This window comes from Myripristis murdjan, chromosome 6 (genome assembly GCF_902150065.1).
Source record: "Myripristis murdjan chromosome 6, fMyrMur1.1, whole genome shotgun sequence".
Taxonomy (NCBI): domain Eukaryota; kingdom Metazoa; phylum Chordata; class Actinopteri; order Holocentriformes; family Holocentridae; genus Myripristis; species Myripristis murdjan.
In genome coordinates this window covers 33,551,792-33,579,344 of record NC_043985.1, presented here as the reverse complement: position 1 = coordinate 33,579,344, position 27,553 = coordinate 33,551,792, and the positions used below count along the sequence as shown (strand labels likewise).

The window sequence follows — 27,553 nt, the reverse complement described above, 5'->3', positions numbered from 1 at the left end:
ACATAAACATTATGTATGAATACAAGGGGCTGGAGAATCGGTTCAGTAATGTGAAGCCATACACAGCTGTTTTCCTGCACAAAAAGTCTTTATAGTTAAGTTTTTTCTTGTAAATTTGTGACTCGAAATTTCTGAAGACCTCCCCCACCCCACCACCCCCACACAAAATGGCCCCAATGCTCCAGCATAAAAATAAAACCCAACTGATAAAAAGTCAAGTTAAAATACAACATCTGAAGTGCAGCAGTGCAAAAGCACAAAGCAAAGAGCAAAAACAGATAAAAACGTACAGCTAGGTAAATGCTAAATGCAAAATGCTAAAGTTTTCTTATGCTTTTTTGGCTTTCTTTTAAAAATATTTAGCGAGCTGGCGTCCCTGATATCTATAAGTCGCGTGTTCCACAGATTTGGATCATAATGGAAAAAAGCTGCATCCCAGACTTCCTCTGAGCTGCGGCAGGTTTCCTCCAGTAAACCAGCAGCAGATGATCGCTGTGTTTTCATGGGAAAACTATTTACAAGGAAGTGAGCGATGTGGTTTGGTCCCAGCACATTCAGGGGGTTTATATCCAAAGTTAGAGGAAGCGCCGAGCAGCTGAAACTGGACTCTGTGACCCCAAAACAGACGCCATGTTTCTCCCACACATCATCTGCAGGACTAAAACTTTCTCCTTTTGATGTTTCAAACCAGCTGAACACAGAGTCAGAAAGACCAATAAACTTTTCAAGACAATTGATTAGGATATCACGGTCAGTCGTATCAAACGCTGCACGAAGAGTCGAAAAGGACAAGAACTGAGACCTTAAGTTCCTCAAAATTTAGTCTGAGGTCGCTGATTATTTCATTAAGAGCAGTTTCAGGGCTGTGGTTTGTTCTAACGCCTGATCAAATCCCTCCAGGAAACTGTTTTCTTTAAGAAAGGGATTTATTTGCACTCAGACTATCTTTTCCATGACTGGATGGTTTGATATCGGCCTGAAGCGGGTCACTGCACTGCACAAAATCTGAGGTCACAGTACAGCCTTAATTTCAAGGTACACACCAAGTTACCAGTGTACGCTACAACCACCTGCTCACACCAGGTCGATCTGTCCCAGAAGCCCCTGCGGTACCTTCTCATGGATGGCTCTCCTGTTGGACGGCTGCACCAGCACCTTGTGGCCGGCGTTGGTCAGCTCCTTGACGTGACGCGGGGCGAGCGGCGCCCGGCGCTCCCAGGGGTTGATGTCCTCCCGCCGGATGGCGATGACGCTCTTGTGGTGCTCATAGCGCCGCTGGCCGTCCAGGCAGCGCCGCGTCCTCCTGCTGTGCTGACTCAGGAGTCTGAACATGGCTTCACCCCCCTGCTTGGGACAGAAACATCCAGCCACGGCCTGCTGACCACAGGGTGTTTATTACAAACACAAACTCAGACTCAGACTCACCCCGTCATGCACAAGCAGCAGGCTGGAGACAGACACCCTGCTTTCACATGATGCCATTACCTACTGAGGAACCTGACATGACCACCAGGTTGGAGGAAATTTTTGGTGCCGTAAGTTTTTGACACAGAGAGTTTCAAAGCAGGTGGAGAAACAGGATCTGGATGTTTGCCTCATTGCCTTGTAGGGAAATTTATCTTGGACTCAGAAGTCATTTACATTTTAACAAAGAGACAAATAACACATACATAGGGTTTATAAGTGATTTATAATTAGGTCATTATTCAGGTTGTAAACACTTTATAAATCATTAATAAACAGTTTTACACAAGTTATAACACAGTGTTCATACATCAGTGCAGGCTCACTGGAAAGATCAAGTCCCTGCATCTGTTCTGTTGAGTTTTAGATCTTGCTGGTTTCTGCATCGGTGTATGAAAACTGTGTTATAACGTGTTTGTAATTATTAATGATTTAGAAGGTGTTTACAACCTATTTCATAACTATAAGCCATTAATAAACCCTCCGTGCGTGTACACATTTTAATTACAGATCTCGACGACCTGAGGAATCCACTGGCAGCCATGCATGTTTATTCAATGAATCATAATAGGCAATCACAATACTGAAGTGCATCATGTGAAAGCAGCAGCCCGACAGGAAGCACCAGGTGTTGGACTGCCTCTAGAGCAACACACACACACACACACACACACAGGTTTGGTTTGCTATGGGAAGAGATCTGCACACCAGCAGGTGGTTGTGACAGCACATGTAACCACCACCACCCCCAACCACCACCCACCGACACACACACACACACACACACTCACCCCCCTCCTGATGAACAAGTACTGCTGTAATCCTATAATACAATGATAGCAGGTTACAACCCAAACAGCACAGTCCCAACAGGACAGCCAGAACACCCCACAATCCCACACACACACACACACACACACACACACACACACACACACACCCCTGCCGGATTATTTTGGGGAATATGTGAGTTCCCAGAGGAGGACAAGGTCACAGCTGAGACACAACATGAGGATCTGCTGTGACTGTACAGGACCCCACGTGTCACGGCGCACTCCCGTCTAACTGCGGCTGATTAGACCTTCCTACATTAATGACATGCTAATTAATGAGGAGCGGGATGATTTGGTGTCCTGCGGGGGTTTAATCCCGTGCTAATCCTTTAAAATCATTTTCAGAAGAATACTAAACAAATATTACAGCCGACCCGCAGGCGAATACAGGAACAGCCGCTGGACAAACTTCCTGCCGGAGCGTTAGCCACCGTAACAGCACCGCGGAGAGAAATACAGTAAAGTAAAGTAAAGTAAAGTAAAGTAAAGAGTAAAGTGCTGACACGGTGTAAATGTACGGCAGTAAGTTACTGTAGGAGAGCTGTGTCGTAAGGTTTTAGAGTAAAGTGTGTTTCCGCTGCCCTGACCCTGCTAGCTCCTCTCCGGCGGGGCTAGCGGCTCCCGACCCGCAGAACCTCCAGGCAGCGGCGGCCTGAGCGGCTCCGGACCCACCTGCACTGCGCTCCGCTCGGCTGCGCTCCGCTCGGCTCCGCGCTGCGGCTCCGGGGCACCAGAGGCAATGTGGCGGCGGAGCGGAGAGTCACCCAGAGGTGAGACACACACACACACACACACACACACACACACACACACACACACACACACACACACACACACACACACACACACACACACACACACACACACACACACACACAGAGACCTGCGTCAAAGGTTGTTTGAGGTCAACGTTTGGGTTTCCGGTCACTGTTTCAGAATAAAACCCTTTTTTTATCCTACACTACTTGGCAAATGTTTAGTTTAGTTTTTTTTTTTTTTTTTAACTTCTATTTTTTAATTGTTAATTTAATTATTATTTACTTATTAATCATATATGTTTTTATTTACTGTGATTTTCCCCATGGTGGGACTAATAAAGGCATCTTACCTTACCTTATTGTATCTTATTTATGTACTTATGTACTAATTATTGCTATTATTATTGTTTTTTTTTGTTTGTTTGTTTTTTTAATTTTTGTTGTTGTTGTTGTTGCTTTTGTGTGATTGTGCATTTTGGAAAATTCACCTTTCCATAAGACACATTTGAATGGGGATACAATTGAATTTTAATTTTAGTTTTTGATCATCATCAAGTACGCAAAGATCAAGAAATTATTTAGAAGCCATTTATTGAAAAAATAAGTGGAATAAAGAAAAAATACCTAAAAAAAAAAAAAAAAAAAAAAAAAACATCCAGGAAGATTCGAATTTGTGCTCTCGTCCAAGGAGAAAAAGTGTGGGAGTTACTTCATGTTCAGTCCAACACTGCCACACAGACATGAGCCTCAGAGCATCAACAGGAGGGCAAAACCAGAATAAATCAAAATATTAACTACCAGAAAATACACCAAACAATGGGGGAAAATCTGGGGTAGTTGCAGTATATATAACAAATCAATATGATAATATAAAGAAAGTAATTTAAATTGCAGGTTGTGCAGAGAACACACTAAGCCGGGCTTTTTATTTTCCCTGTCATTTCTTCCTTGTGTCGTTGCACTATGAATCATATCACATCATCTAGTTTTCTGTCTGATTGTTATTAGGTAAATTCAGGAAGACTGTAAAAAATAAATTAGTACTGAAGACCATTTGCTCTAAACTCCTGTGTGCAACTTTGCGCTTTTATTGTGAAGGAAAAGTCGCTCCTTTTCCGGCTTCACGCTCGCTAACTGCTCCGCGCGCCTCTGATCCACACGTGAGCGCGCGCAGCCTCGGGCACGGCGGCGCGCGGTTTATCCAGCGGGTGGAGTGACGCGGCGGCTCGACCAATAGAGACAGAGAGAGGCTTTGTTTGGAGGAAGTCTCTCCGCCAATCAGCGTCCAGAGCCGAGGGGCGGCCTCGTGCTCCGCCCACCGCTCCGGTGCGGCCTCGTGGAGGCAAAACTGGGTGAAATGCTCCTTTACAGCGAATTCACAGCGACCTTCATGTCTCTCATCTCCTTTATGACCTAATTCATACAGCATAAGTGTGTGTGTGTGTGTGTGTGTGTGTGTGTGTGTGTGTCCTGGAGCTCCTCATGCTGTAAAGAACTCCTCCGCTCCTCAAACACACTCTTTTTAATTATGACCTCATTTCAGTTTCTGGTCATTTCATACTGGTGTTGATACACCCCGAAAAACGAGGTTCCCGTTAGAACCTGTGTGGTGGTTCCTCACGGTGCCGCCACAGGAGAACCAGCTGAAGATGGACAGGGAACCTTCAGAGGGGGGCGTCCAGGAACCCTCTGGAAAACACGGGTTCTTAGAGGAACCTGTCAGATTAAAAAGGTTCCTGGAGGAACCCCGTGTTTGAGCTGTTTTGAGGATGTCAAAAGGTGTCGCCAGGAACCTTTAATCAACATGGAACCCGCCTTTTTGATGGTTCCTGGAGGATCATATAGAAGCTAATCGTCATCATCATGTTTATCTCTCTGACTGTCTTTTATTCCTTCACGTTGGCCTGAGACGCCCCCAAAACTCCAAGAACGCCCCCAAACTGTTAGGTTCTTCAGAGAACCTATTTCTGTTCATGGTTCAAAAGGAACCTAACAAGAGAATTTAAAGTTCCCTAAAGAATTCCCTTAAAAACAGGAGGTTCCTTGAGGAATGTCACAAGGAATGGGGCTCCTGGAGGAACCATGCACAGTGAAAAAAAAAATTTAAAAAGCAGTTCCTTGAAGAACCTAGCAGTTCCTACAAGAACTCAAAGGTTCCACAAAGGTTCCTCAAAGCTCTTACAGGTGCCTGCAGGAACTTTGGAGGTTCCTCAGTGTGGAAACTGGTTCCTAAAGAATCCATTTAATTTTAAGGTTCCTCGAGGATCTTTAGGCTACTGCATCTGGATATCGTTTGGCTCTTGGAGGAACCTAATTGGAGCTGGCAGTTTTTAGGGTGTACCAGATCTTCAAAGAACCCTTTGTGCCAAGAGTTTTAAAGAACCTGAGTTGATTTGTAAAAAGAACCTTTAAAAGGTTCCATATAAATAATTAAATAACAGATCCAGTGGTTGTCTGAAGAAACAGTCGAGTGTTGAGGGTTCTTTGACGTGATCCGTACAGGGGACCGTTCCTGGTTCCATTTTTTTGACAGGGTGCACTTTCTGTTTCTGTGTCATGGATAGAATTTATACACACACACACACACGTTTTTGTGTACAGTTGTTGAAAAGAAGCTCCAACTTGTTTAAATTTTTTTTAAAAAGCTGAGTGGTCCTGCTGCTTTGACGTTGGAGATTCAGGCTCAGGTTTCTCTGATTTCAGTTCTAGTGACACCAGATCTCTCTCTCTCACACACACACACACACACACACACGGCATGAAAACGACTCTCCTTCTGGTGTTTAGAGCAGAGGATCACAAACTGGTTTCAATAATGTTCCCCTTTGCAAATATTTTTTCAGCCCAGTTCAGTCCAGTTGGTCCTGACCAGTTGAGCCTCCTGTGGTCAGAGGGTCGGTCCAGCTCCATCAGTGTGAACCAACAACCTGATGCTGAGCAGATTCTCTTGTTTGTGTTTCTGCTTCTTCTTCTCTTCTTCCTCCTTGTTTCCAGCTTCAACCACTGATCCACTTTCTGGATTTGTTTGGTCTCGTCTTCCCGCTCAGAGCGAACAAACGTCCTCGCTCCACGACCACGGCAGCAGATTGAAACCACAAACACACACACACACACACACACACACACCTGACACCTTCAGGGACCCAGAGGGAGAACTGAAGAGAACATGTGCTTAATATTTAATTATTTAAGGAATTATGCGTTTTTAAAATTTAAATTTACACCCTGCAGTACTGCAACGCACCCCTAGGGGGACACATGCCCCCATTTGAGAACCACTGGTTTACTGAAGTGAGTCAACGAAAGATTTTCTTCTTGTTGGTGTTTTTTTTTTTCCCCAGGTTGACACCATGAATGCATCCTGAGTGGACCTAAACGCAACATTACACTTACAAAAAAAAAAAAAAAAAAAAAAAAAAAAAAACAGTTCCCTCCAATCTTTCAGACCAGTTCTGCCCCTGCGTTCAGCACCTTGTGACTTTCGTTTTGAAAGGCACTCCAGGTTTATTTACTTACTAGAAAATGAGAACAACAACAAACTGGTGCAGCCCACCATTCTGATTTTCTAAAGCGATTTCAGGTCCAGGCAGCCTGCAGAGGCAGACCGCACGCTGGCTTTAGGTGTGTGTGTGTGTGTGTATGTGTGTATGAGTGTATTTGTGCATCCAGGGCGTCTCCCTGCCTCCTGGCCCAGTGCATGCTGGGATAGGCTCCAGCCCCCTGTGTGACCCTATAGCAATAAGCAGATACGAAAAATGGATAGATATTGATATATGAGGAATTTATTGATACTCATTGTAATGTAGAAGGAGAGAGAGAGAGAGAGAGAGAGAGAGAGAGGGCAATAGGGGTAACATCCTTGTGATTGACCCATTTTGTTCTCACATTAAAAAGATAATTGCTAACAATCCCAGGTAATTGCCAGCATGACAATAGGCCTACATCCACCGATGTGTTATCCCTGTCACAGATATGTGTTTTAGATTAACACTGAAAGCTTGAATTAAAACACTCCAACAGGCCTCAGCATCCTCTGTTAAAAAAAAAAAAAAAAAAACACCAGACGGTTGTGATCGGAGTAAAGTGTGACAAGAAGTACAGCAGGAGTCAACATATCATCACGTTATTTCATGTTTACTCATTTGTCCCCAACAAGTGAGGAAAAGTCAGTTTAGAGGTTTAGAAATGTTTAACACAGAGCGGCTCAGCCTGACTCCGTGGTGTGTTCAGGGCCCCAGAGGTCACAGCGGGGCGGCGCCGCTCAGGACGGGAGGCCGGGCTCAGGACGGGAGGCCGGGCTCAGGCTCGGACAGTTCCTGTGGGCAAATACGGGCCAGTAAAGCAAGACCCAGAGAATCAGGAGGTGACAGAACCAGAACTTTGTCATCTGGGGAGGAAACTCTGCTGTCAGATTTCCAGCTGTACCATCATCATCATCATCATCATCATCATCATCAGCTTCACTCACATGATCATTTCTTAAACAAGCAGACTAACATGAGATGAAAGTCACAAACACACACACACACACACACTGCTGCAGAATCTGAGGTTTATCTTCACGCAGGCATTTTTCTTTTAGCAGTTTTACGCACAGAATGAGCAAACCAGCTCAGAGCGACTGAGTCATGTGGATTCACCGCGAGCAACATCAACATGAACTCCACCAGCCCTGTCTTCTTTTTTTTTTTTTTTTTTTTTTTTTTTAATTACCAGCATGCACGTATAGCAGTGACACGAGTGTGTGATGAAATCGCTCCGAGCGCCTCCTGGCTCTCGGGGTGGCGCAGAGCGCAGGGGACGGGACTTCCTGCAGACCGCTGGAGAAACCTTCAGAAACCTTCAGAAACCCAAACACAGGCGAAACTTGACTGAAGCAGTAATTTCACACAGTGGTGCAGCTTCTGGAAAACATGTTGTCACACACAAACACACACACACACACACGACAGTCAGCAGAAACTTATAACAGGATTTGGACCGACACAGTCAATGACAACCCGGTCTAAAGGTTCACCTGGACCAGGACCAGCTCCTCCTGCAGGCCCGGCAGGAGGAGCGGTGCAGCATCCGCTCACACGGCTCCTCTCCACACCGAGACGGCCTTCAGGCTGCTGATGGAGCCGCCAGGAGCGTTTGAACGGGAGCGCAACCTGAGCCCACACACTCCACACTGTAAAAAATAATCCACGTGGTGAGGGATTATCACCGCCCGCTGATGTGTTACAGGAACCTTATACTCTTCTTATTCTCGTCCTGCGGGCCTGTCGTTATTTGCACCGTGTGTTAATATTTACACAGTTGGAAGTTCATTTGGTGTCGTGAAAATGACATTTCACTGAGCTGGCTTATTAAGCTGAGTTAGTTTACTGAGAACACATAAAATTAAATATTAAAAAATAAATCATGATGATAAGTGGAAGTAAATTAAAGAAAGAAGTTGCCATGATGTATTGATCAAATCATTTTTTACAGTGCAGCTGCGGCGGTGGCGTTCATTTATGCAAAGCACCATGATATTCAAAATCCCAAAATCTAGCTTGGTATGTCAGTATTGGTGTGATATCGATCATATCTGTCCAGTGATGAAAGTGCCTTTTCCTGCTAGGAGTTTCAGTCCCAGACGAGCAGCGGCTTGATGCTGCTGCTCACACACATAATTTCCTCTAATCTGTGCTGCTGCAGTCACTAACCCAGGAAAACACCTGCAAGACTCACCGTCTAATCTTGTCAGAATAGTATTTATTTCGTTTTCTTGGTCTTGAAAACGTGTTTTTGACACAGCCCGTGTGCTGCTCAGTGTACTGCATGAATAAAATGTGTACTGATTTACTTGAACTGAGTTCAGGGGGATTTAAGGTCCGCTTCATCATCGGCCATAAGAGACGGAGCGCCTGCAGAAATCCAGACAACGTTGCTGGTCAAATAAAGTGATTACACTAAAAAAAAATCCACAAAATGTGGGTGAGAAACCTTTGGAGCTGATAAATTTCATAATCTCCAGACTGGAATATTAATCCAGTGTTGTAATCCAGCCCGGGGTCTTCACTGGTCTCACTCCCAACCTGCTTCATGTGCAAGTTAAAGCCAGGACACCCGTTTAAAAAACATTTTCTTGTTAGATTTTTTTTTTTTTTTTTTTTTTTTTTTGGCTCCACATGATACTTGTAAAAGTAACAGTGGAGAAAGTAAAGCTATGATTTTCTGATTTTCTATTATTATATTATATTATGTTATATTGTATTGTGCTGATTGTTGTTTAGTTAATTGTCAAAAGTATGAAAATTTAACAATATTTTGTTTATGGTGAAAATAAAACACTTTTCCAGGAGCAGCTACTCCGTCTTTCTATTTGCAAAACTAAAAAACAAGAGTATGAGATTGGAATATTGTAGCTTTACAAATTAAACAAATTAATTGCTTTTACAAAAAAAAATAAAAAATTAATCATTATTTGGGGTTAACAGGTAACTTTAAATTTTGCATTGGCTGGTTTCACAGACCTAAGAAGCACTGCGGCAGAATAAAGTTAACAATAAACTAAATAGTAGTAGTAGTAATGATAAGAAGAAGAAGAAGAAGAAGAAGAAGAAGAAGAATTATAGACTAATGACAATTAGGGCATGAAGTGTTTGTACTTCCTGTAAATGCAATGAATAATAACAGCATTTAATTTTGGGGAAGGCTACCAGGGTCTTGAAAATTGCCAGTGTTTTTTTTTTTTTTTTTTTAATAATTGTAGACTATGGTTTTAAGAAAGCATTAAACATAAGTGAACACACACAGTTGCTTTTTATTATCGTTCCTGCACAGTTCTGTACAGCAGCAGGCCTCAGAAAAAGGAGCTTTCAACATGACAAGAAACTATTCATATAGTCTTCGCTTCTTCTTTCTTAAGTTATTAACAGTGTTACAATTTCAAATAAATATCATAAAACATTTGTACGAGTAATCCTGAGATTGAAATAAAAAATAACAATAAACCGATGGGGGGTTTGAGGGGGTTCAGCTAGTCCTCCAGAAGTCAGGACCAGTGGTGTAGTGGCACAGTGACCTTTGACCTCCAGACGCCGACCGCCAACGTGAACAAAAACCAGACAGAGTTCCAGTTCAGCATGAATTTCTGTTCTTTGCCCCTCAGAAAACCTCCTCCTCATATAACACAGATCAGCTGGACACTACTCACTATGATGCCAGCTAGAAGTTTATTCCATAAATATTCATATTGGTGTAAAACCTGTGGTTAACCGCTATGAAGTGGGCAAACTGAGTTCATGCAGGTTTACCCTCCACTACATCTCTGGTCTGGGAGTTCCTCAATCTCACATCCTGAGATCGAAATAATCAGAAAATAACTAAACTTATAATAAGTGGTGACAATTGATATCATAATTAGCCACCATAATAACTTGATGAACCAATATTAAGGAGGAGAGGCGACTGGAAAAAGTTCAGCTTCGTCCTCAGAGTGAAGTTCAGCAGTCCCACGTGGGCTGAGAGGGAGAAGCGCTGGGTTGGTTTCAGGGGCCAAGTTTCCTCGCCCAGGGTCAGGGGGAGGAGTTTCAGGCTCGGGGTCAGGGGTCACAGTCAGTTGGGATCAGGCTGAAGGGGCCGACTGGAGGTTGAGGTGGTCATGATGTTCCTCATGGCTTTTTTTTTTTTCAGAGGCAGGGTTCAGGGTTCGGGTCGGGGTTGGACAGTGTCGGGTCTGAGGGGCGACAGAGGCCCGAGAGTTCGTAGAACTTCCTGATGTTTTTCTTCAAGGTCAGGAAAGTCGTAGGTGCGTCTGAGAGCCCGAAGGTTCAGGGTACAGGGTGCAGGGTCACTGTTCAAGGTTCAGGTCAGGTTTTGAATTTGGGGTTTGACTCAGTGTTGATCAGTGTCAGGTTTGATGGGCATCTGAGGACCCTGACAGGAAATATAATATCATGATGGCGTTTTTTTGTTTGTTTGTTTTTTTTCGGGGGCAGGGTACAGTTTCAGTCCAGATTTAGGGTTCAAGTTGGGGCGCAGGACAGTGCCCTCTCGTGCCACAGAGGAAAGCAGAGGATATGCAGGTTTTTATTTGGTACACTGGACTGGATTGGACACTGTTTAGAGGTACAGGGTCAGGGTTTGGTTAAGGGCAAAGGGTAAAGGGCCGGGTCTGGTTTTAGGGTTCGGGTCGAGGTGAGTTGGTGTCAGATCTGAGCGGAAACTGCAGACCTGGAGGGATCATGATCTACCTTTATGGCTTTTTTTTGAGGGTCCAAGTACAGTATAGAGTGTAAGATCATGTTCAGGGCTCAGAGTTCAGGGTCAGAGTTGAGGGTATCGGTTCGGGTTCAGGTCAGTGTGTGGGGTTGAAATCTGGGCTTAAGATTCAAAGTTAGTTGGTGCCAGGCCTGAGCGGCGCCTGCAGGTCTGGAGGGCTCATGAACTAACCTGATGGCTTTTTTTGGGTCAGGGTGCAGAGTGTAAGGTGAGGTTCAGGGTTCAGGCTTTGGGGTTGAGGGTTTCAGTTCGGGGTTCAGGCTTAGTTGGCGTCAGGCCTGAGCGGCGACTGAGGGCCGGACGGGTCGTGCAGCTTCCTGATGTGTTTCTTCAGGTCAAAGTTCCTGCAGAAGCCCTTGCCGCAGGTCGGGCAGGTGAAGGGCTTCTTGTCGTTGTGTGTGTGCATGTGGAAGGTCAAGTTGTACACCTGGTGGAACGCTTTGCTGCAGATCGAGCACTTGAACTGCTTCTCGCCGCTGTGGGTCAGCTTGTGGTTCTTGTAGTTTCCTGGACGAAGATCAGAAAAACAGGGAGAAACAACGGAGAGTCATGAAGTCGTGGCATCAATTTTAGCAGCAGCTGAAGGTTTGAACTGCCTCCAGTCTGTTCAGGAGACGGGAGGAGAAAACACAGCAAAACCACAACCTGCACGGACGCTGCAGGAGGAAAAATACTGCCAGCCAAAATAAGGTCACAACAAACCAGGATTATATAAATAAAAATGTCATAAAAATGGAAAGACGAACACCCTGAGGACAAACAGCGTCTGTGCCCTGCAGCAAAATTTATTAAGAAAACATTAAACCACAAATCCATAGATATATTACCGTGATAACACAGGACAGAAAAGCCACCAAGTATAACTGGATCGCATTAAATTCACTGCTTTTATCCCTTAACAGGTCCAATATTCATAAGTTCAGTATGACTGACTACAAGGTGGACTTACTGTCCGGTTATATCATGACGGGTCTCAGAGGAATGCGATGCAAATGCCACCACAAAACTGTGGAATATTATCGAAACGTCATGGCGACAGCGCGGAGGACAACAAGAATAATAATAATAATAATAATAATAATAATAATAATTATAACAATGACAACGTAGGGACATTTCTCTCCCGATCGAAAGAACCCCTCTTTGACTTCGATCAGTTTGGTGTTCACATGATGAATTTATATGATAAAACTGTATTTCATCTCCCCAATAAACTCCGAGCTGCAAGTAAAACGGCCGGCAGACTCCGAAAAATATAAAAGCCTCAGCGAGGCCTAATATTCAATGAAACCCGCTATTCAATTCTTTAATTTCAAATTATTTATTATAGGTATTTTATTGTGGTTTTATTTTGTTTTGTTTTATCTTTTAAAGTGTTACATAACTAAAGTCTGTTATTATTATTGTTGTTGTTGTTGTTTTCATCATTATGAGCTATTTCAGCAGCAAAACAGAAATAACTCGGAGAAAGTCTCTTGGAGGTGAAGGTGATGCGACAGGCAGGGCCGGTAGTTTCAGAATAAAATCAATTCCGGGAAAATGAAAAATGCAACGACTTGGAAATCCAAGTCGTTGCATTTTATTTTACTTTACATTATTTTATTTTATTTCGCAGGTTTTCTTTGGGCTGTTTTCCCAGAAGATGAAAACACGGAGGAGAGCAGGAGTCTCTCACCTTTCTGGTGAAATCCTTTCCCGCAGAACTCGCACACGAACGGCTTGTATCCCGCGTGGATGCGCGTGTGCGTGTTGAGGGTCGAGCTCCGGTTGAAGGCTTTCCCGCACTGGTTGCACTTGTGCGGTTTTTCCTGCAAAAACACCATCAGATTATCATCTGTAATCCGCTCCCATCAGTTCAGGAAAGCGACGCAGCAAACAGAAGGAGCTGCGACTCAGACCAGACAAAACATCAAGCAAATATTACGGGAATATTACAGGGATATTACGGGAATATTACAGGGATATTACAGAAATATTACAGGAATATTATACAGATTCAGCTCTCCTTCGCCCCTTCTGTGGTGTCAGAATAAAACTGACTATGACTCACAACAGTTCTAATCAATATAAAAAGAGGTAAAACAAAATGATTCAAAATTAAATTAACATTAAAATTAGGCTAAAATTAAAAAGGTCTGACTTCCTGTTAGAGCTCCGATAAAGAAAATGTCTGTTTTTCCTGCTGGTGCTGCCGCTTGTTGCCGCTTTGTTTTTAAAGAAAAATGAAATAAAACACAAAAATATCGATTTGCAGGATTATTTCCTCAGCGCACACAGCCTGCCCGTTCTGCAGAGGGACAAGAGGTTCTACACAGAACCAGAGCGGTTCTGCAGTCTGGATCCGCAGCGGAACCTTTAAACAGGATCTTCCACACGGCCACACGCTGCCTCACACCACTGACACTCTTATTCAGGGCCAAAACCACAATTTCAACATTGGGGGGGACAGATATTGAATTTGCTATTGAATTGCTAATATATTCCAGCAATATTGGGGGGGACATTTTTGGAGTGCCTGAACATTGGGGGGGACTTGTCCCCCCCAATGTATATGGACATTTGGTCCCTGCTCTTATTATTTTAGGCTCTTTTATTTCAATCGCTGAGGATGTGAAAGAACCTTTTTATATCAAATAAAACAATAAAAAAAAAATAATAATAACACGGTGTACCTGTGTGTGTGTGTGTGTGTGTGTGTGTGTGTGTGTGTGTGTGTGTGTGTGGCTCCTCTCACCTGAGTGTGGATGATCTTGTGGCGGCAGAGCGTGCTCGCCTGCCGGAAGCCTTTGCCGCACACTTTACACACGAACGGGCGCGCGCCAGTGTGCACGGGCATGTGGCGCGTGAGGTTGTAGTGAGCATTAAACACCTGAGCAAGAAAACACACATTCAGTACATAAAATACTAACAGAAATACAGCTTCACAGATATATATATATAAATATGTATATATATTCAGAAGTAGCATTTTTATAAATATTAATAACCACTGCAATTTTAAATATTTCCCGTTTCCGTGTCTACACGAATTAACCAGCTGCTCAAAGTTGAATTATTTTCTTAAAATGACTTGTCACCTTCAAAGTGACAAAATGTATGCATCGTTTTTTTCATTATGATTACCCTACTATTATATTATTATTGTTAGGCTATATTATTATTACTATTATTATTATTGCTATCATTGAAACAGTATACGTTTGAATTATTAGCCTAAATTTGTCAAAGCATAAAGCTGAAAAAAAGAAAAAACAGAAAAACAAAAACAAGCAAAAACACTGACACAAGTCGACATTAAACACTTCCACTCAGAATGTATTAAATCAGCCTGAAAGCTCGGGGCCTCAGCGCGCAGCGTTTTGTTCTTATAGTTTTTTATCCTCACGACGGACCTTGACGATCAAGAAACTAATTTTATTTGGTAGCAAATTACAAAATTTAAACAAAAATCTAAGTAAAATCTAAAACAAACAAACAAACAACAACAAAACAGGTCGGCAGCATCAGGACCAAAGATTGTATGAGCCGATAACCTGGTGATCAACAGCTAATAATTTATCACACTGACTGATAATATCTGAGCTGGTCTGTCAGCAGGTTTGGAGTTTTTGTTGATAAATGATATTAAATACGCAATGTAATTTAGTGATTAGTGGAAAAAAACTCCTCCGCTGAAAAAGTAAAATATTATTAATAGCCTAATAATCGCCGAAATGAAACGCGTTCGGCCTCACCTTCCCACAAACCTCGCAGGTGAAAACTTTGGGTTTGCTGCCCGGGCAGGAGCCGCTCAGCCGGGCCGCGGAGCCCTTGAAGATCTTGTCGGACAGGATCTGGTCCCGCTCCTTCATGTAGTGCTGGATCTGGCTCTGCGACAGCTCCTTGAAGGCCACCCCGGACGGGTACCGCTCCCCCGTCTGGCCCGGCTTGCTCTTCTCCGCCAAGAAGGCTTTGTGCCGGGCGGTGAGCAGGTAGGAGGCCATGGGGTGCAGGTTGACCAGGCCGGCCGGGGGAGGACAGCCGCTCTCCCCGCAGTTCAGGTAGCAAACAGCCCCCATGGTAGGGAAGGACGACTGGTTGACCACCCGGGGCCGGAAGAGTTTGTACTGGCCGGCCGTCTGGTTCAGATCTTCCTGCTGGCTCTTATAGTTCAAGCCAAAGCCCAGAAAGTCGGTGGGAGTGTGAGCAGACGCGTCGAAGTGGTTGGGGTCCAGCCCGGTGATGTTGAGCCGGTGGCCCGGCTCGTACCCGAGCGGCACCAGCGGGATCATGCAGTGCAGAGAGGACGGACACATGTCGGGTTTCCCCACGGGAGCCGGCTGGAACCAGCTGGGGAGCGGTATCGACTTTGGCTCAGGCGTCCTGGCCATAATCCGGTCGATGGAGAAAGCGAGAGGCTTGCTGGAGGTGATCATGTCGGAGCCCGCAGGCTGGTTCCCAGAAGCCGGGGGGGAGCCGAGGATCCCCGCTGGGCGGCGGAGAGGACCGTCCATCACCTCCACAACTGCGGCGACAACCTGCAGGACAGCCGGGGGTCGGTGCTGCTCCTCACAGGCCCGCTGGAAAGGACATCATCTGACGGGGAACCCCCCTCACTGTCCCCCGCTTTGCGCTGATTGTGGACAATCAGGGCGGCTCGATAAGGCGTGTGGAGAGCCGAGACCTCGCCGATCGTTACCGTCCAGGAAGAGAGAGGAAAGTAGATAATTTGCTCAATTCTCCTCCGTCAATTCTCCACTTGTCGCCGCTGGAGGAGGAGGTTGTCCTTTAGTAGCAGGACTCCTGTTCAACTGGAAGGTATTTGGTAAATCCCAGGTCCCCTTGTGGCTTCGTGTGACATCATTTTAAATCGCAACACGCCAGACGCGCAGCGGGGTCAGGCTGTCAGAGTTTAGATCAGATTTGGACGCAGCTTTTTCCTGCGCCTCGGCTCCGGAGCCAAACCCCGCGCTGCTTTACGCACGGCTCAAACATGAGCACAAAGCTGCCGCGGCTCAACTTCAACAGGAGAGGGGGATCTTGAATAAAAACGGACCTGAAGTCAACGGTGCCAGCCTGGGCTTCAGGCTGGATCACCAACTTTGTTCCAGATGCCTTTTTTTTAATGCACAAGATTAGACGCCAGAGAAAGGCGGCCTCAGATCAGCGGCAGAGTTAAACGGCTTGTGTCTGTTAGGCTGCGCACAGAACCAGGCGCAGGAAACTGGACGCGCTCCTCAAGACAACACGACACAAACTCACGGTGCTCAAGTTTTTCCATCAGTCCCTCTGATCCACACCGAGGCCAGCCAGTCAACTGAGCCGGCTTCAGGGCGCCTGCACACGGACAGAGACACTCCAGACGAGCCGGTTCAAATATAAAAATAATTTATTTGTCCATCAGAGCAGCGACGAGCCTCCTGCTCGCCTCAGACACGCTGACACGCCGGTCTGAGGTCAGCCTGCACGTCCTGGCTGCCCGACTTTAATTTCAGGTTTTTAACCGACAAAGAGAAAATACGACTCAAAGTAAAAAATAAAAACAAACCCTTGAAATATCAGGATATCTGGAGACGCATTTCAGCGTCCTCTCCCCTGAATAACAACGACATTATTATTGTCATTGTTGTTATCAGCAGTAGCCTATTATCATTTTAACTGCAATGAAGATTAAACTGAAAAATGAAAAGTGGGACTTTAGGAACCTGCAGTCTTTTAATTTTAATGAATTAAGAAAGAGGAAACGAACACCGAGAAATAGTTTCTGTTTTGATGAACAACAACAATAATACTAATAGTAGTAGGCCTAATAATAATGATAATAATGGTAAAAAATGCCGCCACATTTAAAGCAGGGCTCAGTGGAAAATACTGAAACACATTATAGTTTCCATAAACTGATGATAGTAAAACTTCTGTAATTAAGAATTATTATTATAATAAAACATTATGAGCCAGGTCTGTGTACTTTGGGTGCCTGCCGTTCCGCGGGAGGCTGATCAGGTGAAAACCTGTCAGGTGCTTTATAATCTCTGACCGTCACCCATCACGCACACGCGGGCGCGCACGCGCAGCGCGGTGAGGATCTGGCCTCAGAAACCGCGGCGCTTTTTGTCCGGATGAGCTGATGAGTCACCGCGGAGAAAAGAAACTCCGACCCTTTTTTAATTAGCACTTTTTTTTTTTGGCTGTGCTTTTAGTTTGTGCACAACGCGCGGGTTTTATTCTATTAAATGCACATTAGCCTACCAGTAAACAGCACGACAGCAACAGCTACCACCAGCCTGGTAATATTATTAATGAAAACTAGGGACTTATGGCCGCCAGCATTTTTTTTTTTTTTTTTTTAATATTTATTTCCAAATTGATTTATTTCTGTATTGCATCTGCCATTCCTCCAGGTCTTTTAATTAGATTTATAAAATTAAAATCGCTAATGTATAAATGTTCCTTACAAAAAAAAATCTACGAATCACAAATAACAGTAATAATGATTAAAAAAAAAAGAATAACAATGAGAAAAAGAAGGTGAGGAAGAAGAAAAGGCTGAGTTGTGTTTGGGGAAATCAGTGATCGGCTCACATCAACACAGGAAATTCGATCAAATAACCTGCAGTCCAGACAGACCAGGCAGGAGAAGGCGTGTTACTGACCGGCTCCCCCAAAAACTCTGAATTATTTGTATTTAAATACATGATGCGACTATAGTCAGCTAAAATGTCATGGTTTATTCTTACCTCATATTTTACAATAAAAGCCCTATCCCTTTTATCTTGAAAAACATCCAGCAATTTATATATTTGACTGGAAATCAATTAAAATAAAATAACAAAACAAAATAGGATAAAATAAATAAACAAAGAGCAGGGGCAGGGAGATTTTCAACGAGTTTTATTTCAATATTAAAATAAAATGAAGTAATAGCTGCTCTTTATAACCTTTCTTTATCGTCATGACTGGTTACTAATGTGTGCTTTCGTGTCACTGAGCTCACACACATAGACATACACGGTCATTTAACATTGCTGAATTTGTGTTTTAATGTTTGGAAATCATTTTATAAAAATCTGTTGTTAGAGAAATGCTGCGCAAACGCAAGTTGTTTTTATTATTATTATTGTTGTTGTAATTATTAGGACTCATGAGGGAGAGAAATCTGTGAAAGCGGAAGCAGGCAGTGAGTGGCGGCTCCGCGGCCGGACGTCAAACAGACAGAGAGCAAAGAAGAGCAGGAGGCCGGCTGCTGCTTTAAAAACACCTTTAATTCAGACACGGAGAACACACCTGAGCCAAACAGGTGCACAAGAAGACAGATAGAAATATACTTCAGATATTTTTGTCCATTGTTTTTTTTCTTTTTCTTTTCATTTTTTTTTTGGCCTTTTTAACTCCACTGACACAAACTGGACTGGACAGTTCAAACGGCAGATAAAGTTGGCACAGGATCAACGTGAGGCCCTACGGTGCACGGCTCTGACTGTACACACACACACACACACACACACACACACACACACACACACACAGTGAACGTGAAGCGATGCCTCCCTCCCTCAGTGCTGCTCCACGTTCAGGTTTTTCCTCTGCAGTTTGATCGCCTGAACCTCTTTGATCGGTGATCGATACGTTTGGCAATACCGGTTCACATTATTCATTATTCACAACAGTAAAAAAAAAAAAAAAAAAAAAAAAAAAGTGTCTACATGTAGTCATTCATGTGCACTCACACTGATCCCCACATTTTAAGACTTTTTGTGTGAGTCCAAAACTTGTTTAAAAAAAAAAAAAAAAAAAAAAGATGCTTCCAGGCATAAGTGTACAGCTTCAAACAGGACACACACACACACACACACACACACACACACACACACACACACACAGACACAGACACAGACACACACACACACACACAGTTTCCTGACGTTAAAGACCCCTCAGGTTCATGCAGAGCACTAATAACTCATAATTAATGGAGCACTTCAGATGTTCTGATGTCAAATGTGAACAAAAGCAGAAGCTGTGCAGCCAAACCAGCAGCTCCTAAAATCTGTTCTGCTGAGCTCGGCGTGCCGCTCGTCTTTAAAAACAAGCTGGGCTGCCCCGCCCTTCGAAACTGCAACACCCTTAGATCAGTAAGTTTCCACCTGAACATCTCATTCTGTCAAATAAAGGTGTATTTCACCGTCCCTGCAACCTGTTTCACTGTAAGTTTGTGTTTGCTGTGAAAAAAAAAAAAAAAATAAAAAACAGCATGAAAACTAAAACCATTTTTTTTTTTGCATCATTTACAACTAAATCCACCATGAATAACGAGTGAAACTGCAGCAGCAGTTTGGCAACATTTTCTAAAACTGGAGTTGCTGTGAGTTCAGCGTCTGCAGGTCGGAGATGCTGAGCGCTGGAGATTTGGCTGGTGTGGACTGTTTTTTTTTTGTCTTTTCAGGTGTTTGAGCCCTGCAGAGAAAAAGTTCCTTAAAATAAAATGAGCTACAAAAGAGCGTGATGTGGCTTTTTTGTGTGGCTTTGCAGGAAAATTTAAGAAATATAAAAATGAAAGGATGTGGCTGCACAGGGAGGTTCGTCAGCGCCGTCTTCTTCCATTTGCTGTCCGTACATTCTGACAACACGTGCACACGTGTCCTCCATGTCCTCTGACCTGCAACACGCACTCAGAAATAATAATAAAAAAAAAGACCTCACACACACACACACACACACACACACACACGGGGCTGAGGTGTGGCGGCGGCGCTCAGTCGTCCTCCTCATCGCTGTCCCTCATGCTGATGCCCTGCAGGCCGTCGCCGGCCTTCACGGCCGCCGTGGCTTCCTCCACCGTCAGCCGGTTGTAGATGGTCTCGTAGCTCTTGTTGTTCAGCGTGCCGTCCAGGACGCCCTGCAGCCGGAAGTCACGGTAGGTTTTCTGTGGCGGAGGAGAGAAGGAGTGATGGAGGGAGGGAGGGAGGGAGGGGGATGATGGGCACAAGAGAAGGAAAACACAGAGCATCTTAGGAATGCGGCGTGCAGGAGGAGGCTGCCGCTCGCCGCCGGGACAAAAGCGGCAGATTGAGGCTCAAGGACGCTGCCTGGTCTTTTATGTGGGACTGGAAAGGAAGAAGCAGCGTGTTTGAGGGTTTTTCTTTTCCTTTTTTGTGCCTCACAAGCCATTATCATTCCTCGTCTCACTGCTTTCAAGTCAAAGTCACGTCTCGCTGTGCGTTATTAGACAACCGAGAAAAGACTAAGAATTGGGCAGCAGCTCACAGCTGATGAGCTTTTTTCTTTCTTTCTCTCCTCTCGGCTTTTCTCGAGCCGCCAGATCAAGCTTCAATTTGTTGAATTCAAATCAGAATTGGTTTTGGTGTTGTGGGGTGTCTGAACACACCACAGGACCGTGTGGACACAAACCTCCTGGAGCCGGAGCAGGGAGGCCCAAACACCACACACTCATTTCATTTCACCGGCCGGGCGCAGGTTTGGAACGGGACGTCCCGCTGCGGCCGCAGGTCACTGACCCGTCCTGCGTCCTCCCTCCCGGCAGGCAGGAAGGTAAAACCGCCCGGGATCTGATCATGTGACTCTTTATTGATCATATAAACACATTCTTTTCATGTAAACCTGAGGCATCTCATCTCCAAATGGGACTCTGACCGTCCAGCGGAAAACTGACAAAATCACTGATATTAAAGCAAAACTCACTATTTAACATTATTAAACACCGACTTCTTCTTCTCCTTCTTATTTTATTTGTTGAATATTATTTTCTGTCTTGAGCTCTTTACATTCAAAACATTGGCAATGAATTCCAGGGGAACTTTATTTCCTATTTGGAATGTCAGCCTTCATTCTAATATTATTAGTCTGGTTATAATTACAGAGTCACATCAGATGGAGGCTGGTTACATATAAATTAGGCCACATACAAAGGAGGAGATTAAGTAAATAATGATGATGATGATGATGATGATGATACAGGTGGCGTCAGGTGTTTTTTTTTTTTTTTTAAGGCGTACAGTTTTTCTGAACTCCACTGGCACTCTGCATCATGACTTTTCTTCTCTTCCTTTCTTCCTCGTGTTCACAGACGTGAGTGATTTACAAGTTCATGGCCTCATTAAGGAGGCGACCCTAAAGTTTAATTTTACACTGAAGACTGATTTTATATCAAAACAAATCACATTTCAGATTTCATTTTCACCCTAAAAAATGTCCGACATGTGACAGATCCTGATTCTGTCGGCGTAGAAACACGCAGCGAAAAAAAATAAAATTAAATAAAAATGAGTTCAGCTGTATTTAAGACACAAATTAATTTCAGCTGAATACGTGCACATCATGCACTCACATACAAACACACATGCAAATCTTTCATAGCGGCTCACAGGGTAACCAGCGCCCATCCCGTCCCAGCCCGCCTGGCCCCGCCCACCCGCCTGGCCCCGCCCACCCGCCTGGCCCCGCCCACCTGGCTCACCTTGACAATCTTGATGAGCGTCTTCAGCTGGTACATGTGCAGCTGCAGGTCCAGTCTGTCCGTCAGCCACACACACACGGCCTTCATGGAGCTGGTGTACCATTGCTGTCAACACAAAACAAAATCCCCCATGAGTGTTATAATTACCCAGCATGCCCTGCTCCCCGTGTGCCAGAACTTCACCGTGGAAACAAGCAGAGAGTCAGAGAGTTAATATGAACTCTTCGTGAAGCTGCTGTTGTTGTTCCCGTTTCTGTGTCCACACAAAACCTGCGGCTTAAAAAAGGAAAATCTTTTTTTTTTTTTTTCCAAGCACACGATGAGATTTGAGCAGGTTTTTAATAACATGAAGGTCAACAAACACCATCACGTCTCTGTGGTTTTCAATGGCAACATGTTTCACTTAAAGGACCATTCCACTGATTCTGAATGTTTGTCTCATTCACTGCAACTCCTCCACACTTTCCACGTCAACAAACCGTTTATCAAATCCTGCAGGGAAACTACAGATTTAACAACACAGAGTCAAAATGTGAGTTTGTGGTTGAAGCAGCCGCCTTATAATGTTCTGCTTGTGCGGCAAACAAAGTCCTCAACATTCAGAAACCACACAGCTGATGATTGGCTGTGGAAAGCAAAACGTTTCCCTGAGGACTATTTCAGCAGATCAGCAGGAACACGAGGTTTCCACACTCTCTGGTAAACTGACTAAGACATGTTTCCATTGTGAAAGAGTGTCAAGAGAGTGAACTGCATTCTGAACTAATGAAGGTCAATGTCGCCCAAGAAAGATGTGAATACACCCCAATAAAAAAACAAAAAACAAACAAAAAAAAAAAAAAACATGATGGTGAATTTCCTGCTGAAAGTATGCTTGAGCCTCTCGGTGAGAAACAAGTTCAAGATCAAGAGATGCACCAAAAAATAAATAAAATAAAATAAATAAATAAATAAAATAAAAAATACAATCTCTAAAAAACGAAGCCTCACGTCCGAGAAGAAGAAAAAGATCGGCCACGCTGACAGTCAGGAAATTAAAAAAAAAAAAAAAAAACCTTTATTGACCAGCAGTCACATGACCATAATGACTGCATGACAGCAGATGAAGAAAATATATATTGTTTAAGGGTTGAGCAAACCAGATCATGTACAATGACTGGAAAAAAAAAAAAAAAAAAAAAAAAAAAACAAGTCGAAAAAGGCAGCACTGCTGGGGAAAGCTGACATTTTTATTTAAATTAGATTAGATGGAACCAATCTTAGAAACAAGGTTAAACAGGAGGACGAAACACAGAGTGATGATGAATGACAGGAATAAAGTCATGTCACCGGCTATAAATTGAATGCCTGAACTTTTTTACCTCAGAAAATAATAAAGTAACGTTTAAGATCACAGCAACTTAACGGAGACGCTTCGCCAAAACCAGAAAAACAGCCTGCAAGTTATCATCTCTGATGCAAAATAAATAAATAAATACATAAAGTTCTGAAAAGTTTATTTGTCACGACGGCGGCTGGAAGGCACAGCGGCGCCGCGCGGTGACATCAAAGCTTTCCTCTCTGCTGAGGCGATGCAGAGGAAACACACCTAAAACAACATCTGATGGATTTGATGATGATCGCCGTCTTTCTGCCTCACAATTTTAGACTGATTTCATTTTTTTTGCTTTTTGTTACTGCATGTTTGACAGTTTCAGAAGGTACTTTCTGTTTCCTATCGTCGCTGTCCGAAAACCATGCATTGGTGATTTTCATGTTTGAACTTGATTTGATAATTATGTATTTTGATTATCTGTGAAAGGTCTTCAAGCCCCGAGGTTATGAAAAGTTTGCGAAACTAATTATATAAACTGAAAAATGTTTATTCTTCCTCCAGGAGACGAACTGTTTTGCTGAGTTTCTGAAAAGGTTGAGATGATGGAGTTACAAGGTTTTGGTTGGACAGCAGCTTCATGTAGATTTACTGACACTTCACATTGGGCTTGTTTTTGTCTTTCTGTGTTATTGGTGTCACTTCAGTTATTGCTTGTTTTTTTTTTTTTTTTAATTGTTGAAGGAAGATCAGCGCCTGCTTTCTGGAAGCTGGTGGATATGCTGATGAATAAACAGGCAAAATCTGATCAAATCGATTAAAAAAACACAAACAAAAAAAAAAAACAGGATAGAACAGGATAACAATCAGCTGTGGGATCAAAACGGATCAACTATGGCCATTTGGAATCAAAGTCATACACATATACATAAAACATTTCCATTCTGGTGGCTTTGACCACAAAGCGGCGGTGCGTTCCTCAGCCTCGCCGGCTCCTCCAGTCTCCCTCTTTCTTTCTTTTTGTTTTTTTGCGCTGCAGAGGTCAGAAACCCCGGAGGAGCGTCTTGAAGCTCGGCGTGTTTCTCCTCGAGGGCTGGAAAATACTTCAGCAGCACATAAAAACTGTTATGTTAATGGCTGCGGCGCTTTGTCTCCGCGCCGAACAAGGCCAGCTGACGGTGTATCGGTCCTGCGTGTTAGCCGTCACGCGGCGAGCCGATGATTGCCGTTTTCCTCTGACAGCTTCTGAAACGCCTTCTGTAGTCACATTGGCGACGCCGCAGCACAAGGTCAAAGGATGTGGTATTAAAAAGGCAGGATTCAAAGAGGGTAAAAGATTTACCTATTCAGAGACACCAATTACTGTAAAACACCTCGGCGCACGCACCAGGAAGAGTTCACGGCTCTTCTTTGAACTCACTATGTGGGAAAAAAATGAGTTTGCCGCCGTCCTTTGTAAGTTTCGTTAAACATTCTTCCCTCACACTTTCCAGCAGCTGCACAGATATCAGCACGCCTCTCTCACCTGAAGAGCAATCCTCATTCACGGCGTTATTCAGCCGGCTTGTAAAACGCTCACATGGAGCCTGGTGCTTTATTTGGGTATCAGTCAAACAAGAATGCATGGGGAAAATTGCTCTGACACAGTAATGACCCGTGTTAATAAAATTTGATTTAAGGACCCTAACATATTCAGTTTTGCGCTGCCAAGTACTGTGACTATTATCCAATTTACAAGAGAAAAAAACACACACCCAGGGGTTATTTCAGGCACTTGACAGAACCAAAACACATTCATGGTGATTTAGGGCCGCCGGAGTGTTTTGTTCCTCGTGGGTGCCGTGGCTCTGAGTTCTGACCTCCTTGCCATCGGCTGTTTGTAATGATGTTAATGAAATGATGCACTTTTGTACTCATCTTATCCATCACCTTCAATCGCGAGGTGAAGCCACTGATACAGACATACCAGCCCAACCTGAGACTGAGCAGAAAACCCACAGCGGGGAGCCGAGGACGCCGACGCCACAAAAACTGAAGACGCCGACGCCGTCAGTCCAGCGTGACACTCTCAAAGACACTTCACTACTTTGAACAAGGCGATTAGACACCTCACCTGTTCAAATCTGCCACACAAAAAGCTTTCTTCAAACCCTCAGAACTTTATTTTATATTCTAGCAGATCCCAAACATGAGCTGCTGACTTCCAGGGAAATGTTTAAAATGAAGCACAAGACATGCAGATCTTTTCTATGTGATGTGATTCTGCAGCCATAAAACAACCACATGTTGGCTCTGAATATTTCCCTCAGGATCAGAGCGATGGAGCTTCAACATGGAGGAGCCTCTGTGCTGCTGCATGGACAAAATGTTTTTTTTTCCCCCCTCACTCTGAAGCCACTTAAGAGTAAATTTAAGAATCAATCAGAGTTCAAAAGGTTAAAATTGGTCTCCAAAAAACACAATGTCGCCTGGTTACTCATCTCAGCTGCTGACAGTCCTGCAAATGGAGCTCCAAAAAGCCATCCTGACCCAAAATATGAATATGAATCAGGTTATCACACCAAGTTATGAAGACTTCTGTGATTGATTCTCCTTTTGCTCATACCAACGATGAATCATTTGGCTTCAGCTGGTAAAGAAAAGCTCAGGCGAAGGTAAGAGACGCACCTCAACCCTTCCACCTGATCCACCACTTTTTAAACTCTGTGTCTGACAGTCAACAGGATGAAGGGCCGGCGATTATAACTCACTGTGTGTTTACTGGTGTCGCTCCCCAAAAGGGCTGAAAACTGCTCTTGTGAAATGTCTCCTGAGCACTTAACTAATCTTTTGGGCTAATTTCAAATTTTTCCCTCTTTAAGCAAAATCCTTGAGAAAATAGTTTTTATAGAGCTTAAATGCTTAACCTTCACGGTGTTTTAGAGAAATTCCAGCTCGGCTTTTGTGCTCATCACGGCCCTGAGACGCCGCAGTCAAAACTGTGAATCAGTTCGCATGCCCAACATGCACGTTACTTTTAGACTTGAAGCTTCCGGAGATCATCTGTTTTTTCTTCATAATTATGATAAGACACTGTTATACACAGAGGGTCCGATCCAAACTAAATGCATTGAGGAAAAAACTCCAGTCCTCCAGGCTGCTGCTGCCGGGGCTGCAACTACGGTCGTGCTAAAAAAAAATCTATACGGTGATATATCGTGACGAGCAGTCCTGAAAAAGGAGGGCTTCTAGTTTTTGCCGTAGTTTGGCCTCGAACACGAGCTTCAGGTGCTCCAAGATAGAGCGCAACACCTCCCCGACACAAAACGTGACACTGACGCGCTGCCCTCTGGTGGAGCGGCGGGTCGATTACAGGCTTTGTGGTGATACCGGGTTGGACCAGGAGGGGAAACAGCGGGTCATCTGTCCCCGGCTGTGGGTCAAGGCCCTCTGACCTCTGAATGAGCTGCCGGGCGGCCGCAGGAGATCACCTTGTCCTGGAAACCAGCAGGAGGCACGGCGGCCTGAGTGCATCCGGTACGTCACTGTCAGACCGACACAGGTAAGACAGGTAAGACAGAAAGACAGTTTTTATCAGGAGAGCTGAACGCCCAGAGAGAGCGGCTTCACACGCCACGCATCGAGAAATCTGTGGCACGAAACGCCAAGGGCTCTGCGTCTCTACAACTTTGAAATATGGGTCAGAATTATCAGCAAAACTTTGACGGCCTCAGAAAACCTGCAGCTGTAAAAGAGCCTCTGCAGACGGGCGAGGAAAAAGCCCAGCATGCAGTGCGTCAGTTTCTCCTGGAGGGGCGGAGCTCCATTCTTCCAAAAGATTTTGGTGTTTTGATGATGATGATGATGATGATGATGGTGGTGGTGGACAGTCCAAAATCTTCCAGAAGTGTTCAGCTGAGTGTGATGGCCACTGCATCATCATCATCATCATCGTCCAATCCATCATCAACCAGCTGCCAGAGCACCTGAAGGCATCACCAGCCTGCCAGAGCACCTGAAGGCATCAGCAGCCTGCCAGAGCACCTTAAGGCATCACCAGTCTGCCAGAGCACCTGAAGGCATCACCAGCCTGCCAGAGCACCTGAAGGCATCACCAGTCTGCCAGAGCACCTGAAGGCATCAGCAGCCTGCCAGAGCACCTGAAAGCATCACCATCTGCCAAAGCACCTGAAGGCATCACCAGCCTGCCAGAGCACCTAAAGGCATCACCAGCCAACAGAGCACCTGAAGGCATCACTAGTCTGCCAGAGCACCTGAAGGCATCACCATCTGCCAGAGCACCTGAAGGTATCACCTTCTGCCAGAGCACCTGAAGGCATCACCTTCTGCCAGAGCACCTGAAGGCATCAGCAGCCAACAGAGCACCTGAAGGCATCACCATCTGCCAGAGCACCTGAAGGCATCAGCAGCCTGCCAGAGCACCTGAAGGCATCACCAGCCTGCCAGAGCACCTGAAGGCATCACCAGCCTGCCAGAGCAC

The 27,553-nt window shown here is 44.5% G+C and overlaps 3 protein-coding genes across 7 annotated transcripts in view; all 3 read right to left on the bottom strand.

Moving 5' to 3' along the window:
• aass (aminoadipate-semialdehyde synthase) overlaps window positions 1-3,088 on the bottom strand; it is a 42,061-nt gene extending 38,973 nt beyond the window's left edge. For 3 of the 5 annotated variants that reach the window (XM_030054431.1, XM_030054434.1, XM_030054436.1), the window contains exon 1: window positions 1,114-2,196. In XM_030054431.1, the coding sequence (XP_029910291.1) occupies window positions 1,114-1,332 (219 nt within the window). In that variant the 5' untranslated portion in view covers window positions 1,333-2,196. Of the gene's footprint in view, window positions 1-1,113; window positions 2,197-2,255 lie in introns of those variants that run through there. The other 2 variants (XM_030054433.1, XM_030054432.1) reach the window with 2 other exon arrangements.
• An 8,482-nt stretch (window positions 3,089-11,570) lies between these two features.
• Window positions 11,571-15,801, bottom strand: fezf1 (FEZ family zinc finger 1). The gene is made up of 4 exons (XM_030054260.1): window positions 15,043-15,801; window positions 14,043-14,177; window positions 12,984-13,116; window positions 11,571-11,815 (listed from the first exon to the last, which is right to left on the bottom strand). The coding sequence occupies exons 1-4, from the start codon at window positions 15,799-15,801 to the stop codon at window positions 11,571-11,573; spliced, it is 1,272 nt and encodes a 423-aa protein (XP_029910120.1).
• A 2,817-nt stretch (window positions 15,802-18,618) lies between these two features.
• Window positions 18,619-27,553, bottom strand: part of cadps2 (Ca++-dependent secretion activator 2) — a 243,713-nt gene continuing 234,778 nt past the window's right edge. Inside the window, 2 exon segments of the mRNA XM_030054425.1 lie at window positions 18,619-20,210; window positions 21,762-21,866. Coding sequence (XP_029910285.1) covers window positions 20,040-20,210; window positions 21,762-21,866 — 276 coding nt within the window. The 3' untranslated portion in view covers window positions 18,619-20,039.